Source organism: Muntiacus reevesi, chromosome 1 (assembly GCF_963930625.1).
Source record: "Muntiacus reevesi chromosome 1, mMunRee1.1, whole genome shotgun sequence".
Classification (NCBI taxonomy): Eukaryota; Metazoa; Chordata; class Mammalia; order Artiodactyla; family Cervidae; genus Muntiacus; species Muntiacus reevesi.
Genome location: NC_089249.1, coordinates 184,940,650 through 184,954,413, shown reverse-complemented (window position 1 = coordinate 184,954,413; position 13,764 = coordinate 184,940,650). Strand labels below are relative to the sequence as shown.

General features: G+C 51.0%; 1 protein-coding gene across 3 annotated transcripts in view; it reads right to left on the bottom strand.

Annotated features, from left to right (window-relative positions):
- Positions 1 to 1,198, bottom strand: part of CPAMD8 (C3 and PZP like alpha-2-macroglobulin domain containing 8) — a 99,868-nt gene extending 98,670 nt beyond the window's left edge. For all 3 annotated transcript variants that reach the window (XR_010660847.1, XM_065917491.1, XM_065917492.1), the window contains exon 1: positions 946 to 1,198. Coding sequence is in view for 2 of the 3 variants with exons in the window: in XM_065917491.1 (XP_065773563.1) it covers positions 946 to 1,178 (233 nt within the window). In the remaining variant the exon portion in view is untranslated. The remainder of the gene's footprint in view (positions 1 to 945) is intronic.
- Positions 1,199 to 13,764: the final 12,566 nt, after the last annotated feature.

Genomic DNA, 13,764 nt, shown 5'->3' with positions numbered 1-13,764 from the left:
GCCCTCCCTCTTGATGTGACAACCCAAAATACCCCCTGGACATTGCTGAATGACCCCAGGGAGACAAAAATCGCCCCTCAGCTGGAAACAGCTATCCTAAGGGAGCAAGCTTTGAAAGCATCAGGTCAAAAGTTTGCTGGGTTCCAATTTCACGGGGCCAAGGGGAGGTAATCCCAAGGCTCGAATTGCAGTTTGGTGTCTTACTTTTCAAAGCCTTGAATCAGAGGAGGAGCACTGGAGGTGCCCCCGCCCACCTCGGCTCACTGTTGACCTGTTTTCTGGGAACTCCTATACAAGGACTGTTTGAACAAGGCTCATAAAGGCAGGGCTGGACTAAAGGCTGAGCCTGGGCAGCTGGAGGCAGGCCCCCTGAGCCCACAACCCCCGCAGGGCTCACCCAAACTTGGCAGGTCTGGGACTATTCCCTGTGAAGCCAACTCATGGGAAATTCTCCTGAGCAGCTAGTGAATTCCCCTCCTCACTGTGTCAGCTCACCAGAAGCTCTGTAAGCAAACTTCAAGAAAAATGTGGAAGCAAAACAAACACTTCCTCCCCCAGCGCCACGCCCTCCCAAGGAAAACGAACGGTAGGTCTCTCCTTCCATTTCTCACGCACCTCTTACCTTCAAGCCACGGATAACTTGAAATCGCCACCCAAGAAGCCAGCCCTGGTCACACCAAGGGGGCGAGGTGAGATAGGGGTGGCCTCTCTGCCTTAGCTCTGGGGAGTCCCAGGACCTTCCCGGGGGCCGCTTCTGAAGTCTCAGACTGCCCCTTTTCCAGTCCTACTCGTGGGGCTGGGGGGGGGGGGGGGGGTCAAGACTCAGGTCCCGCCCAGCTTGGAGGCTGTGTGGCCTTGGACAGGTCGCTGAACCTCTCTGAGCCAGACCCCGCATCCCCCACCCCGAGAAGGCAGCCAGCTTTCTCTCACCCCGGGACTACTCACGAGGTCTGGGGCTGCTCAGCGCGCACGCCGTCCCGCGGCGACAGCAGCAGCAGCAAGAGCCGGAGCAGCGGCCCGAGCTGGGCGCCCCACATTTTCCGGCTCCGCTGGGGCGCCGCGCCGGGGGAGGGGGCCTGGCCGGGGCCAGGCCAGGGCCGGGGTCCGAGTGCCGCCGTCCCCGCTTCGCCGCCGGGGGCCCTTTGTTCGCAGCCCCCGCGCAGTGCGCCTGGCGCCATGCGCCCCCACTCAGCGCCCGGCCAGGCTGGGGCAGCCGGCGATCAGCCCCCTCCCCGGACCCGCCTCGTCCCCAGGCCCGCCCCTGCCCGGACCCGCCCCGCTCACCCCCTCCCGGGCTCCGGCCCCGCCCCCTCTCCGGACCCATCCGCCCACCCACTGACTCTCCCCCAATCTCTCCTGGGACCGACCCCGCCCTCTGCCCGGATGCACCCCAAGACCTGGCCCAATCCGTCCCCCTCATCGGACCTGACCTGTCCTGCTCTTCGCACCCCCCAGCTCAGCCCCGTACTCTCTCCGGACGCGCCCACTCCCTGGATCTCTCCGTTTCTCCTGCCTCCCCGCATCCCCCCACCCCAGGGACCTGCCCCGCCTCGCCCCACCCGGGGACCGCCGTGTCTCCGCGCCGCTTACACCCCACTCCCTGCAGGGCCCCCCACCTGCCCCAGCCTTGACCGGGCAACCTGTGCAGTGCGCACACAGCAGGGGCTGAGCTCTTTGGGGAAACTGAAGCGGGCCAAGGGACGAAACTTCCAGACTCGCAGCTGCCTCTAGACATCAGACTGTTGGTCCTCACTTCTGCCCTCTTCCCACCTCCTCCCTCCATCCACAGATCCCCTAGGCCAGGCCTCTCCCTCTCTGAACCTCACCTTCCCCTCTGGCAAACAGCAGGGGTGAGCGGGGACCCCCTCCCTCTCTGAAAGTTGCAGTTCCCTCTGCCTGGGGGCAGTTCCCGTTTATACCGTACCCAAGATCGGTACTCCTGTCTCGCTTCACCCTGCAAACTTTTCGGGTGGTCTCTCTAAGGGCGACTCCTGCAGCTATCAGGGCCTTGCTTCTAGTATGCTAGAACTGACCACGTGACCCTCCTGTCCCAAATCCTCCAGGCTCTCTGGAAGCCCAAACTGGGGGTTGCCCTGGTGGCTCCCACCTCACCCTAGTTCCTGGCTGCCCCGTGCCACCCTGGCTGACCCCAGCTACTTGCCTTTATTAAACTCTTTCCCTCTGTCTCCTCCTTTGCCTGCCTGACTCCCGCTGCTTCCAGAAACTTCCCTTGCACCCTCCCTGTCCCCCAGGCATAGTGGGTCCTCCAGGCAGTCTCTCCCACCAACCCATTCCACAAGCCCTGGTCACCCAGTGAGCACCAAGGGGGGCAGGCAGTGGGGGCTTCAGGAGAGATAGGACCTGCTGCCGCAGACAGTGGAAGGGGCTGTGCAGGGGCCAGGATGGACTGGAGGGCAACAAGGGCCGCAGCAATGCTGAGAGACCAGGAGGAGTTGCCCGCCTCCTGACCCAGCCACGCTGGCACCAAGCAGGGCTGTCTAGTGGAATCCTTTTAATTCACGTCTGCCCACCCCTCCACACCTCCCCCTGCGTGCGTGCTAAGCCACTTCAGTCGTGTCCGACTCTTTGCCACCCTATGGACTGTAGCCTGCAAGGCTCTTCTGTCCCTGGGATTTCCCAGGCAAGAACACTGGAGCAGGGTAGTCATGCCCTCCTCTGGGGGATCTTGCTGACCCAGAGATTGAACCAGAGTCTCCTGCGACTCCTGCATTGCAGGTGGGTTCTTTAGCACAGAGCCATCCAGGAAAGCCCGCACCTTCCCTTTCTCCTCCATAAACCAGGCTCAGCTCCCCAGTCTTGAGGCCAGCCTCCTGCCCCTCTGCTTTCCCCCTCCTCCATTGGGCTCTGGTCACACACGCCTCCATGGTTGCATGGACCCCAAACTCACTACCACCACCACCCCACACCCAGCCTAGGTGCCAGCTGTCCCTTCTTCCTGGGATGTTCTTCCTCCTGGCATCCCATAGCTGCCTGTCCTCCTTCCACCTTCAGGGATACCTCTACCTGCCCCCGTTCCCAGCCTGCCTGTCTCCTAAGGCCTCAGATTTCAGGTACTGCCTATACAGGTCCCCAAAAGCCTAGTTGAGTTCACTGATCTCGCTGAATCTGCCCTCACTTGGCAAGAGACGCTATACCCCACCTGGCTACTTTCCCTGGCAGCCAAACCAGCTCCCCCTCTCCGCTGCCACCCAATCTTAGCTAACAGATTTCTCTTTCTTGGTTTTTTCTCTCTTTTTTGGGCCACACCACCTGACTTTTAGGATCTTAGTTTCCCAATCAGGGAATATGCCCACAGCAGTGAAAGTGCAGAGTCCTAACCACTGGAAAGCCAGGGAATCCCCTCACTTTCTTATTATTCAGATAAGCTGATCATGCCCTCCTGAGGGAAGCAGGGGCACCCCACCCTCTTGTTACTACAAAGCCTGCCTCCCACAGCCTCTGGTGGTCCACTCAGCTCCAAGTGTAACCCCCCTGTGGTCCTGCATAACCGGCTGTGCCTTCCCCACCCCGCCCAGAGCTGTACGTAACTAACAGACTGCTCTCCGTCTCACCTGTTCAGAGTTGGGTGTTTTGTGTTTGGCTGTCTGTACTATTTAGCATGAGGCATCCTCTGTCGGCAGAGACATCACTTTGCCGACAAAGGTCCATAGAGTCAAAGCTGTGGTTTTTCCAGTAGTCATGTACAGTTGTGAGAGTTGGACCATAGAGAAGGCTGAGCGCCAAATTGATGCTTTCAAATTGTGGTGCTGGAGAAGACTCTTGAGAGTCCCTTGGACAGCAAGGACATCAAACCAGTCAATCCTAAAGGAAATCAACCCTGAATAGTCATTGGAAGGACTGATGCCAAAGCTGAAGCTCCACTACTTTGGCCACCTGGTGAGAAGAACCAACTTATTGGAAAAGACGGTGATGCTGGGAAAGGTTGAAGGCAAAAGGAGCAGAGGGCAGCAGAGGATGAGATGGTTGGATGGTATCACTGACTCAATGGACGTGAGTCTGAGCAAACTCTGGGAGATGGTGAAGGACACGGAAGCCTGGCGTGCTACAGTCCATGGGATCGCAAAGAGGTGGACACGACTTGGCGACTGAACAACAACATCAATCCTTCCTTCACTAATGGGGTGGACAGGAAGGGAACAGCAGACCACCGTGCCCTCAACATCGCTCTGTGGTGCCCAGTACAGAAGCCAGGATCTTATTATCCCAGTGAACCTGCTTTCCTGTCTGTCTCCTCTGGGGCCTGAGCACCACTCGCTGCTGGATGCTGGGCCCCTGGTTGGGAGTGGGCATCAGTACACACATGTGACAGCCTCCCTGTCCCCGTGAGCTGCAGTGGGGCGCTGAGAAGAGTCCCACACTGATACATTTCCAGCACTTGTGTGAGCCACTGGGTAACAGACCCACGCGTGCTGCAGTCCATGGTTTGCAAAGAGTTGGACACAACAGAGCGACTGAACAACAGCTACTAAAAATTAAGCTATACCAACTTTCTATTAAAAATCCATATTAAAAATAAAAGTGACAAGTGTGCAAAAGTTATCAGTTCTTCATTATTATTTCGCTACATCATACTATTCTCTGTGCTCTTGGGAGTATCCCTGACCTTAGAATCTTTTGGTGAAAAGACTCTCGAGTGATGATTTGTGTCTTCCCACGTAGTGACTTCCTGCTGGCAGCTTGAAGCTGGCCTTGGGGGGAGTACAGTCACTTCTGCCCTAAAGCTTGTTTTGAAAACAAAAATTTGTTCCAACACAATGGATACATAAGGGAAAGATTTGAACATAATTTGATGGAATGCGGTATTGCTAATGCAGGATTTGGTCTGCGAGACCACAGCCACAGGGGAATATACAAACCACACACACACACACACACACACACACCCTCAACATCTACACTGCCTGAGCTGTGAGGAGCCAGCCTGCCCACCCCCGTCTGGAATGACAACGTCCCATTTCATCTCAGAAACTACCTCCTCCTAGGACTGCACAGTGACCCACAGTCTGCAGCCTTCCCACATCACATCCACACACACACCTCAGATCTTTTCCAAAAGGTCAAGTGCCACATGCGCTGTTAGTTAATCCACATCATTTCCCAGGCATGTAATGTGTGTACAATGGTGCTATCAGTAACTGCCTGTCTTTTTTCAATGTGTCGCTGATACAGTTTTTGAGGGTGGCGTCCTGCCTCCTTTTTCTCATGAACCCTGTGGTTGGTGTGACGAACGTGGTCATTTTCAAGCATGTGTCAAGGCAGAACTGGCTGCGTTTACCCCACTGGAAGAGATCGTTAAATAGGTCCCAGTGCACCAGTGATGAGTGGCGTGGCGGTCTGGGTGTGGGTGTGGGTGGGAGGACAAGGTAGACGGTTCAGTTGTAAGAAATGTTTTGTTCTTCCAGAGAGCCAGCAGGTCCTGGGCCCACCGAACACCCAGCAGTCAGGACATGGCATCTGATGAGCTCACCGCTGGCAGAAGATAGGGGCTCAGCCCCGATGGCCAGTCCCTCCAAGCCAGAGGGGGATCAGGGCAGGAGTGGCTGTGGTGAGTGACAGTGGCTGCCCAGGAGGACACAGCCATGTCATCACCTGTGGTGTGGCCAGTGATGTTAATGAAGCTGAAACTGCATGTGACCCTTGACCCTGCTGGAAGGGCATGGATGCTTCAAGGTCACCCGGCCAGGAGCTTTCACAGTTGTATTATTCAGGGGCAGTGGATAATGAGAAGCAGCCTGTGTGCCCATCCAGGGGATGAAGGACAAACCGATGAAGGAAGGAGGGGTCGTGGGTGATTCCCACATATCAGGCAAGATCCGGTATGGGGTCAGGGGAGAACAGTAACCAGGGAGAGGGATGCAGGAAGGCGATTTCAACAGGACCCAAGCAGTTTCATCTCCCGCTGCCTGGGGAGCAGGAGCCTGGAGGAGAGGGAAGTGTGACTGGGGGGATCTTCCCGCACCTGTGTGATGTCATTCACCCTGTGTCTTCTATGCCCCCAGCGTGTGGGGACTAGGGGTGCTGGCTCGACAGAGAAGCAGAGACCTCTCCATATGGTTACTGTGAGCCCCCTCCCAGGGCGGACTTTGAAGAAGGATCCCCAAAAAGATATACAAATGGCAGACAAGTGCATGAAAAGATATTTTAAAAGTGGGTTGTCATGATGTAAAATCTGTAAATTTATGAAGAATCATTGATCTGTATGCTGAAAACAGGTAAATTTGATGGTGTGTCAATGATATCTCAATAGAGAAATGATGGCATATGGAAATACATGCAAATATACTTGCTTGCATATATATTTCCGAAAAGCAAACAATGTGCTTTGGGAATGCCCACAATGGCAGCTCTTGGCTTTCTTTTTCTCTCTCTCTCTCTGACTTTGTATTTTCAGCATCTCACAGAAGCCCAAAACAGCTCAATTCCACTTTGCAGTTGAATTAATAAAGATCAGTAACGTGAAGGTGGATTTCACGCATCTGACCTTAACATGCTCAGTCCAGAGCTCAGCAGAGGTCAAGGCAAACGCTAAGGACGAGATCTCTGCCATGCAGGTTCCTCAAAGCCAGCTCCACATGATGCTGCTTATGTGCATGCCATGTCCTGCTCTTCTGCATCATGAAAATGTCCAAGCAATTTCACAGCAGTGGAGAGGGCAGATGCACGTCAGCAGAGGGCTTTCCAGTTGTCATTTGCAGTTCCAGTCCACAGCAGAAGTGAATGCTGTTTGCTGCAACAACCACTTCTGGGGTCTTAATTAGTGTCCTGGAGCTGCTGTAATATAAGACCACAGACCAGGTGGCTTAAACAACAAGAACTTATTCCCTCACAGTTCAGGCAGTCTGAAATATGAAAATAAAAGTGTTGGCACGGTTGGTTCCTTCTGGAAACTGTGAGGGAGAATATATTCCTTGCCTCTCTTCCAGATTTTAGTGGCTGTTGGCAATCTTTGGCATACCTGGGCTTGTTGATATATTGCTCCAATTGTTCCATCCTAGGGTCCTTGAACTGTTTGGTGTGTGTGCTCAGCCACCTCAGTCGTGTTCAGCTCTTTGTGACCCTATGGACTGTAGCCCACCAGGCTCCTCTGTCACTGGGATTCTCCAGGCAAGAATACTAGAATAGGTTGCCATACCCTCCTCCAGGGGACCTTCCATCCTGGGGACCAAACCCACATCTCTCACGCCTTCTGCATTGGCAGATGGGTTCTTTCCCAGTGTCATCTGGGAATCCCTTTGGATTCTTAGATCAATAGAAATTAAGAGGCCAGGCAAGACTGCAGTACAAGGAAGTGAGAACAGGAAACAGGTGCTGAAATTTCCTTGGTTGTCCAATGGTTAAGGATCACCTTGCTATGCAGGAAATGCAGGTTCAATCCCTGGTTGGGGAGCTAGGCTCCCACGTGCCTCAGGGCATCTAAGCCCATGTGCCTCCGCTAGAGAGTTCATGTACCGCAAAGAAAGATCCTGAGTGCAGCAATTAAGACCCGATGAAGACAAATAAATAAATATATATTTATTTTAATTTTAAGAAGAAAGAAACTGATGCTTTTGCTCACTCTCTGAGATGGGAGTTGAGATAGTTCCTTAAATGGGGTGAGGGTGGGGGCAGATCAGTAGATTGGGCAGGAGGTGTAGCTCAGGTGGCTGCCCACCCCCTTCTTGGTGCTGGGCGCAGGGCTCATGTGCAGTACTCTGCTTTTGCCCCAGCACCTCAGAAGAGGCAATTGGTTTGTAGCCTTTTTTATCTTATTGTGCATGTGCTGTGCTGTGATAAGTTGCTTTAGTCATGTCCGACTCTTTGCGACCCCACAGACTGTAGCCTGCCGGACTCTGGGCTGTGGAATTTTCCAGGCAAGAATATGAGAGTGGATTGCTATTTCCTCCTCCAGGGGATCTTCCCAACCCAGGGATTGAACCTGAGTCTCTTGCACTGGCGGGAGGATTCTTTACCACTGCACCACCTGGGAAGTCAATAGGAAGTCTCCAGATTTCCCTCTTTTTATAAGAGCACCAGTCTTATTGGATCGAGGGCCCACCCTAATCCAGTATGACCTCATTGTAATTAATACATTTGCAAAGACCCAGATGCATTTGGATTTATGACTCAAATAAGATCGTATTCTGAGATTCTGGGTGGACATGAATTATAGGCGGATCCTATTCATCCTAATACAGGGACCTGTCAGCAAATAATCTAAAGTGATTTCTGAGGCACTGCCTAGGAAGGGAATAATAGCTATATAAGTTGAAATCTGTGCCTAAGTCCAGTTCATCACTTCCTTGGCCTAAGTTAGGTTTAGCCCCACTGGGTCATTCTGATAGCCTCAGAGTCCAGATCACAGCAAGTGAAGGGCTGGGTCTGGGTGGGAACTTGGACTCAGACCTAGGGGTCCCAACCCAGCTCCACATCTGGGGCAGTGCTGATCAATCTGGACTTGGTTTTCCTTGTCCGTCACACAGGGATAGTCATAACCCCACCCTCTTACATGCTGCTAGGACTCAGCAAGATGATGGTGTGTGCAGAAAGCTCAGCTCTGGGCCTTGTTCAGGGACCGCACCCAGGAAACCAGAGCTGTTTCTGGGCTCCTCTCCCCTGCGCACCCACTTCCTAGGTCTCCCTCCAAAACCTGGAATCCAGAGAATGTGGGCCTCATGCCAGCAGCAGTATCTCATCCTGGCTAATGATGACTGCAGTCATGAGCTGCAGCCCAAGAGGGGTGCTGGGGTTCAGTGAGCACTCCTGCAGAGAAGAGGGTCCCATTGAACCTTGTGGCCTGAGAAGGCTTCCCGCTCACCCCCTCCCAGTTCCCTGTGCCACCCTGGGCTCCACTAGAAGGTTCTAGAGTCCATCCAAATTGGGAGTAGGTTTTGTCTGCACTGTGAATGCCTGTGGTACCATGGCAAGTCTAGCTCGGCTTTTCTCTGTCCTCTTTCTGCCCACAAACATGAACAAAACAAGGATTCCCTCCCCCTCAGGACTAAGGTCAAGACCAAGGTCATCTCCTGCTGCTCCAGCCTCCACCAGGCCAGGTCCCACCACCCAACCTTTGCTCAGGCCATGTCCACAGAGTGCAGGCCCTTCCTCCAGCTCTCTGCATGGCCATCTCCTCCTGGCTAGTCTCTAAGTGTCAGCTTAAACATCATCTCTTCCAAGGGGACCTCCCAACCTGAAAGGACCCTCTAGTCTTGTTCTATCCTAAGGCCTTGTTACCAGGTGGATATCTGCAATATCCAGAGACATAAAAATCACTATTTTAACCATTCTTAAAGTGCCATTTAGTACATTCACAGTCACCTCTATCTAGTTCCAGAACATCTTGTCACTCTGAAAAGAGACCCTGTGTGCATTAAGCAGTCATACTCCATTCCCGCCCCACCCCACCCCCCAGCCCTTGGCAACCATGAATCTGCTTTTCTATTTCTGTAGATTTGTTACTTAGTCAAAACTCACTCTGCTTGCCACATAAGCCAGTAAGTCGGGAGACAAGGTGTTGAGGCAAGTAATAACAACTTTATTCAGAAAACCAGCAGACAGAGAAGATGGCAGACTAATGTCTCAAAATAACCATCTCACTGAGGTCTGGATGCCAGTTTCTTTCACAGAACACAGAGGGGGGAGCAGTGAGGAAGTAAAGTAAAAAAAGACATTAATCTTGCAAATATCTCCTGGACTGGCCAGGTTTGGGGAGGGGATGTGTTCATTTCTTTCTTCCAGCCATTCACAGGTGAACAGAATCAGAATGTTTCCCTGAACAAAGACACTTTAGTTTAACATTCAGACAGAGAGGAAGGTTTCTCCAGGCAGGAGAAAGGATACTGTCTACTATGTGTAGACAGTATCCTTTTAGTGAACAAAAGCAATGGGAAGCAAAGGTTAAAGTACCAGATCCAACCTGAAGTCAGGTTTTGTTCTTCCCTATAACAGATTTGCCTGTTCTGGATATTTCATATAAATGGAATCACAGACTATGTGACCTTCGATGTGTAGCTTCTTTCACTTAGAATGATGTCTTTAAGATTCATCCATGCTGTAACATGAATCAAGTCTTTGTTCTTTTTTATGGCTGAGTAATACTCCACTATATGGATATGCCATGATTTGTTTATCCATCCACATGTTAGTGAACATTTGGGTTGTTTACACCTTTTGACAAAGGTGAATGTTCATAGTTTGGCTATGAACACTCATGTGCAAGGTTGTTTTTTTTTACACCTGTTTTCAATCCTTTGAGCCTATACCTAGTAGTGGAATAGCTGGATCGTGAGATAATTCTGTTTTACTTTCTGAGACCACCAAACTGTTTTCTACAGCAGCCACACCAATTTGCAGTCCCACCAACAGTGCACAAGGATTGCAATTTCTCCACATCCCTGACAACACTTATTAATGTCAAACTTTTTGATTCTGGTCATCCTGGTAGGTGTGAAGACGTATATCATTGTGGTTTTGATTTGCATTTCCCTGATAACTCAGATTTTGTCTAAAGAGTGGGGAGGCAAAGGGAGAGTGCCAAGCATGAATGTGAACATCTAGCTGTGGTTTTTAAGAGAATCCAATGGGGACTTCCCCAATGGTCCAGTGATTAAGACTCTGTGCTTCCACTGTAGGGGACACGATTTCAAACCCTGGTCAGGGAACTGAGATCCTGCGTGCTGCGTGGTGTGACCAAAAAAAGAAAGAGAGAGGTGGCTCTGATAAGAGGAAGGACTTTTGAGATTCAAGAGAGAGAGCAGAGAGACCAACATAGGGCTTTGCAACATTTTGCATCTCACCAAATGTACCCAAGTTCTGGCCAGGATTTGGTGGGACATGCAGGAGGCAGAGAGAAGGACAAGCCTGCCTAGTCTGAACTTCTGCCACTCACCAGCCGGGTAATTTCATGGACCATCCTGGAGGACAGATTCTGACCCTACAGGGTTTGTTGAATGGATTGACCAGACAACACAATGTGACCGTGTCCAGCCCACAGTTGGTTGTACACTCATGTGCATCCCCTCTGTGCCCGCTCACATCTCCTGTAGCCCCTCAGCCCAGAACAGGATGGGCATCCCATTGTCAGAAAATGGCTTCAGTTGCAAGCCACCTGCTTTTCCAAAGCCGGTGAAGGATAGGGAGCTATTTCCTGAGAAGAAGAGTGGGCCAGGTGCAGCATCTCAGTGCTGGGCAGCAAACCTTTCAGAGCTCCCACTTAGACTCAAGAAAGAGAAGGTCTAACTGTAGAAAGCCAGTGAGGGCAATTCTAAGACTTTATTCCAGGATTTCTCTGCCGCAGCACTGCTGACGTTTGGAGCCAGATTATTCTTTGCCATGCAGGGGAGCTGTCTATGCTATTCTTGGGCTTCTGTGGTAGCTCAGGCGGTAAAGAATCCACCTGTAATGCAGGAAACCTGGGTTCGATCTCTGGGTTGAGAAGATCCCCTGGAGGAGGGCGTGGCAACCCACTCCAATATTCTCTCCTGGAGAATCCCCATGGACAGAGGAGCCTGGTGGGCTACAGTCCATAGGGTGACAAAGATTTGGACACAATCGAGTGACCAAGCACAAGCAAACCCAGCCAATAAAACCATCCCCAGCTGAGAATCACTGGTTTAGAAGATCCCAAGTTTTTCACTTTGCAAACCAAATTCTTGGTATATGCATAAAATACCCATTTCCCAAGAAAACCATGTTTGGAAAGATGCCATCATACTATGAGTTCTATCAAGTAATGATTCATAGCCCATTTTTATCAGCTGTCACTCACGAAGATAATCAGTGGTATAGACTATCTACTAATAAACTGAGACAAGTAATGGGAACAGAGATGTGCCCTTTGTCACCCACCATGGAGATAACTAGTTCAGGCAGGATCATAATAGATGTTAATGATGATGATAGGAGGGTGAAAGGAACAGGTGATTGGTGTAGATACAAAAGATTTGCCCACAGAATACCTGCCAGTGACAAAAAGGGACACAGGGCCTGTGGTGGAGACCCTTGGTATCAAAGTGTGAAATTAGGAGGCATAAGACCACCCTCACTTCTGACACCAAGTGCAAATGGCATCACTGACTCAACAGATGTGAGTTTGAGCAGGTTACAGGGGTTGGTGATGGACAGGGAAGCCTGGTGTGTTGCAGTTCATGGGGTCACCAAGAGTTGGATACAACTGAGCAACTGTACTGAACGAAGACCTCCCTCAGGTTCAATCATTTTCTAGAAGGATTCACAGAACTGACTGAAAGTTGTTATATATGACAGTGAAAAGATATAGGCTAAAATCAGCCAAGAGCAGAGAAGAGTCTAGAAGAAATCCAGGCACGGGCTTCCAGAACTTCCCCCACCCAGTGCAATCAGCAAAGAGTTATGTTCCTGGCAATGTGTGACAACACACATGGTGTTCTGCCAACCAGAGATGCTCGCTCAAAACTCAATAACCAGAGTTTTCATTGGAGGTCCAAGGTCAACTGCCAATGTGCCTGACCTTTAGTCTCCAGGCCATCTGAGAGTCACCCTGAGATCACACAGCCCGAGATCCCCATCGTAAATTAGATTATTTGGTGTGACCCAAGTTTCCAGGTAAACAAACACACTCTTCTCAGGCAGGATATCCCAGAGGTTTAGAGGGCATGTTCCAAGAGCCAATAGCAAAGTGCAGACTCTCTTTGAATCCGGTTCAATTCTTTACTACACACAAGATAACACCCAGTGAAGGGACCAGATGACAGGGGAGTCTCCTGATGTGGTGTTCTAAGAAGAATACGTCATTGATTCTGTGGTTCTGCCAAGAATACGGGGGCCTGACTCTGGACATAGGGTCTACTGATAGCTCCAGGTTGAGAGTCATCTACAGACCGAAAGGTGTGTGTTCTTTTTTTCCCAGCAACTTTATTGAGATATAATTCACACACCATACAATTTGACCATTTAAAGTGTCCAATTCAGTGGTGTTTTTAGTACATACACATATATACTATAGTATATACACATATATATATGTACTCCCCCAGTGGCTCGGCAGTAAAAATGCCTGCAATGTAGGAGATGCAGATGTGGGCTCAGTCCCTGGGTTGGGAAGATCCCCTGGAGGAGGACATGGCAACCCACTCAAGTATTCTTGCCTGGAGAATTCCATGGACAGGGAAGCCTGATGGCTACAGTCCAGTGGGTTGTGAAGAGTTGGACACAACTAGTGACTGAGCATGCAGGCACACGTGTTTGTGTAAGTGTCATCATAGGCATTTACAGAACATTTTCGTGAGCTCAAAAAGAAATCCCATAGCCTCTAGCTATCATACCACCCTCCATCCTCTTCCCACCCTAAGCAACCACTCATCTGTCTTCTGTCACTATTAAAACTCTATTCTTTAGGACTTCCTTGGAGGTCTAGTGGTTAAGGATCCATCTGCCAATGCAGAGGACATGAGTTTGATCCCTGGTGGGGGAGGATCCCACGTGCTGCAAAGCAACTAAACCCTTGAGATGCAGTTCCTGAGCCTGAAAGCTGTGATTAGTGAAGCCTGCAAGCCTGGAGCTGACGCTTCACGAGAGAAACCACCACAATGAGAAGCCCACACACCACAATCAGAGAGTAGCCCACCCTTGCCGTAACTGGAGAGAGCCCACATGCAGCAACCAAGACGCAGCGCACCAAAAAAATAAATTAAAAAAAAATTTTTTAACTCTATTCTTTTAAACCGTCAGGACCATGAAGGAAAAAAGACTGAGAAGTGTTCAGTGTTCTAATTAGAGGGTCAGCTGGAG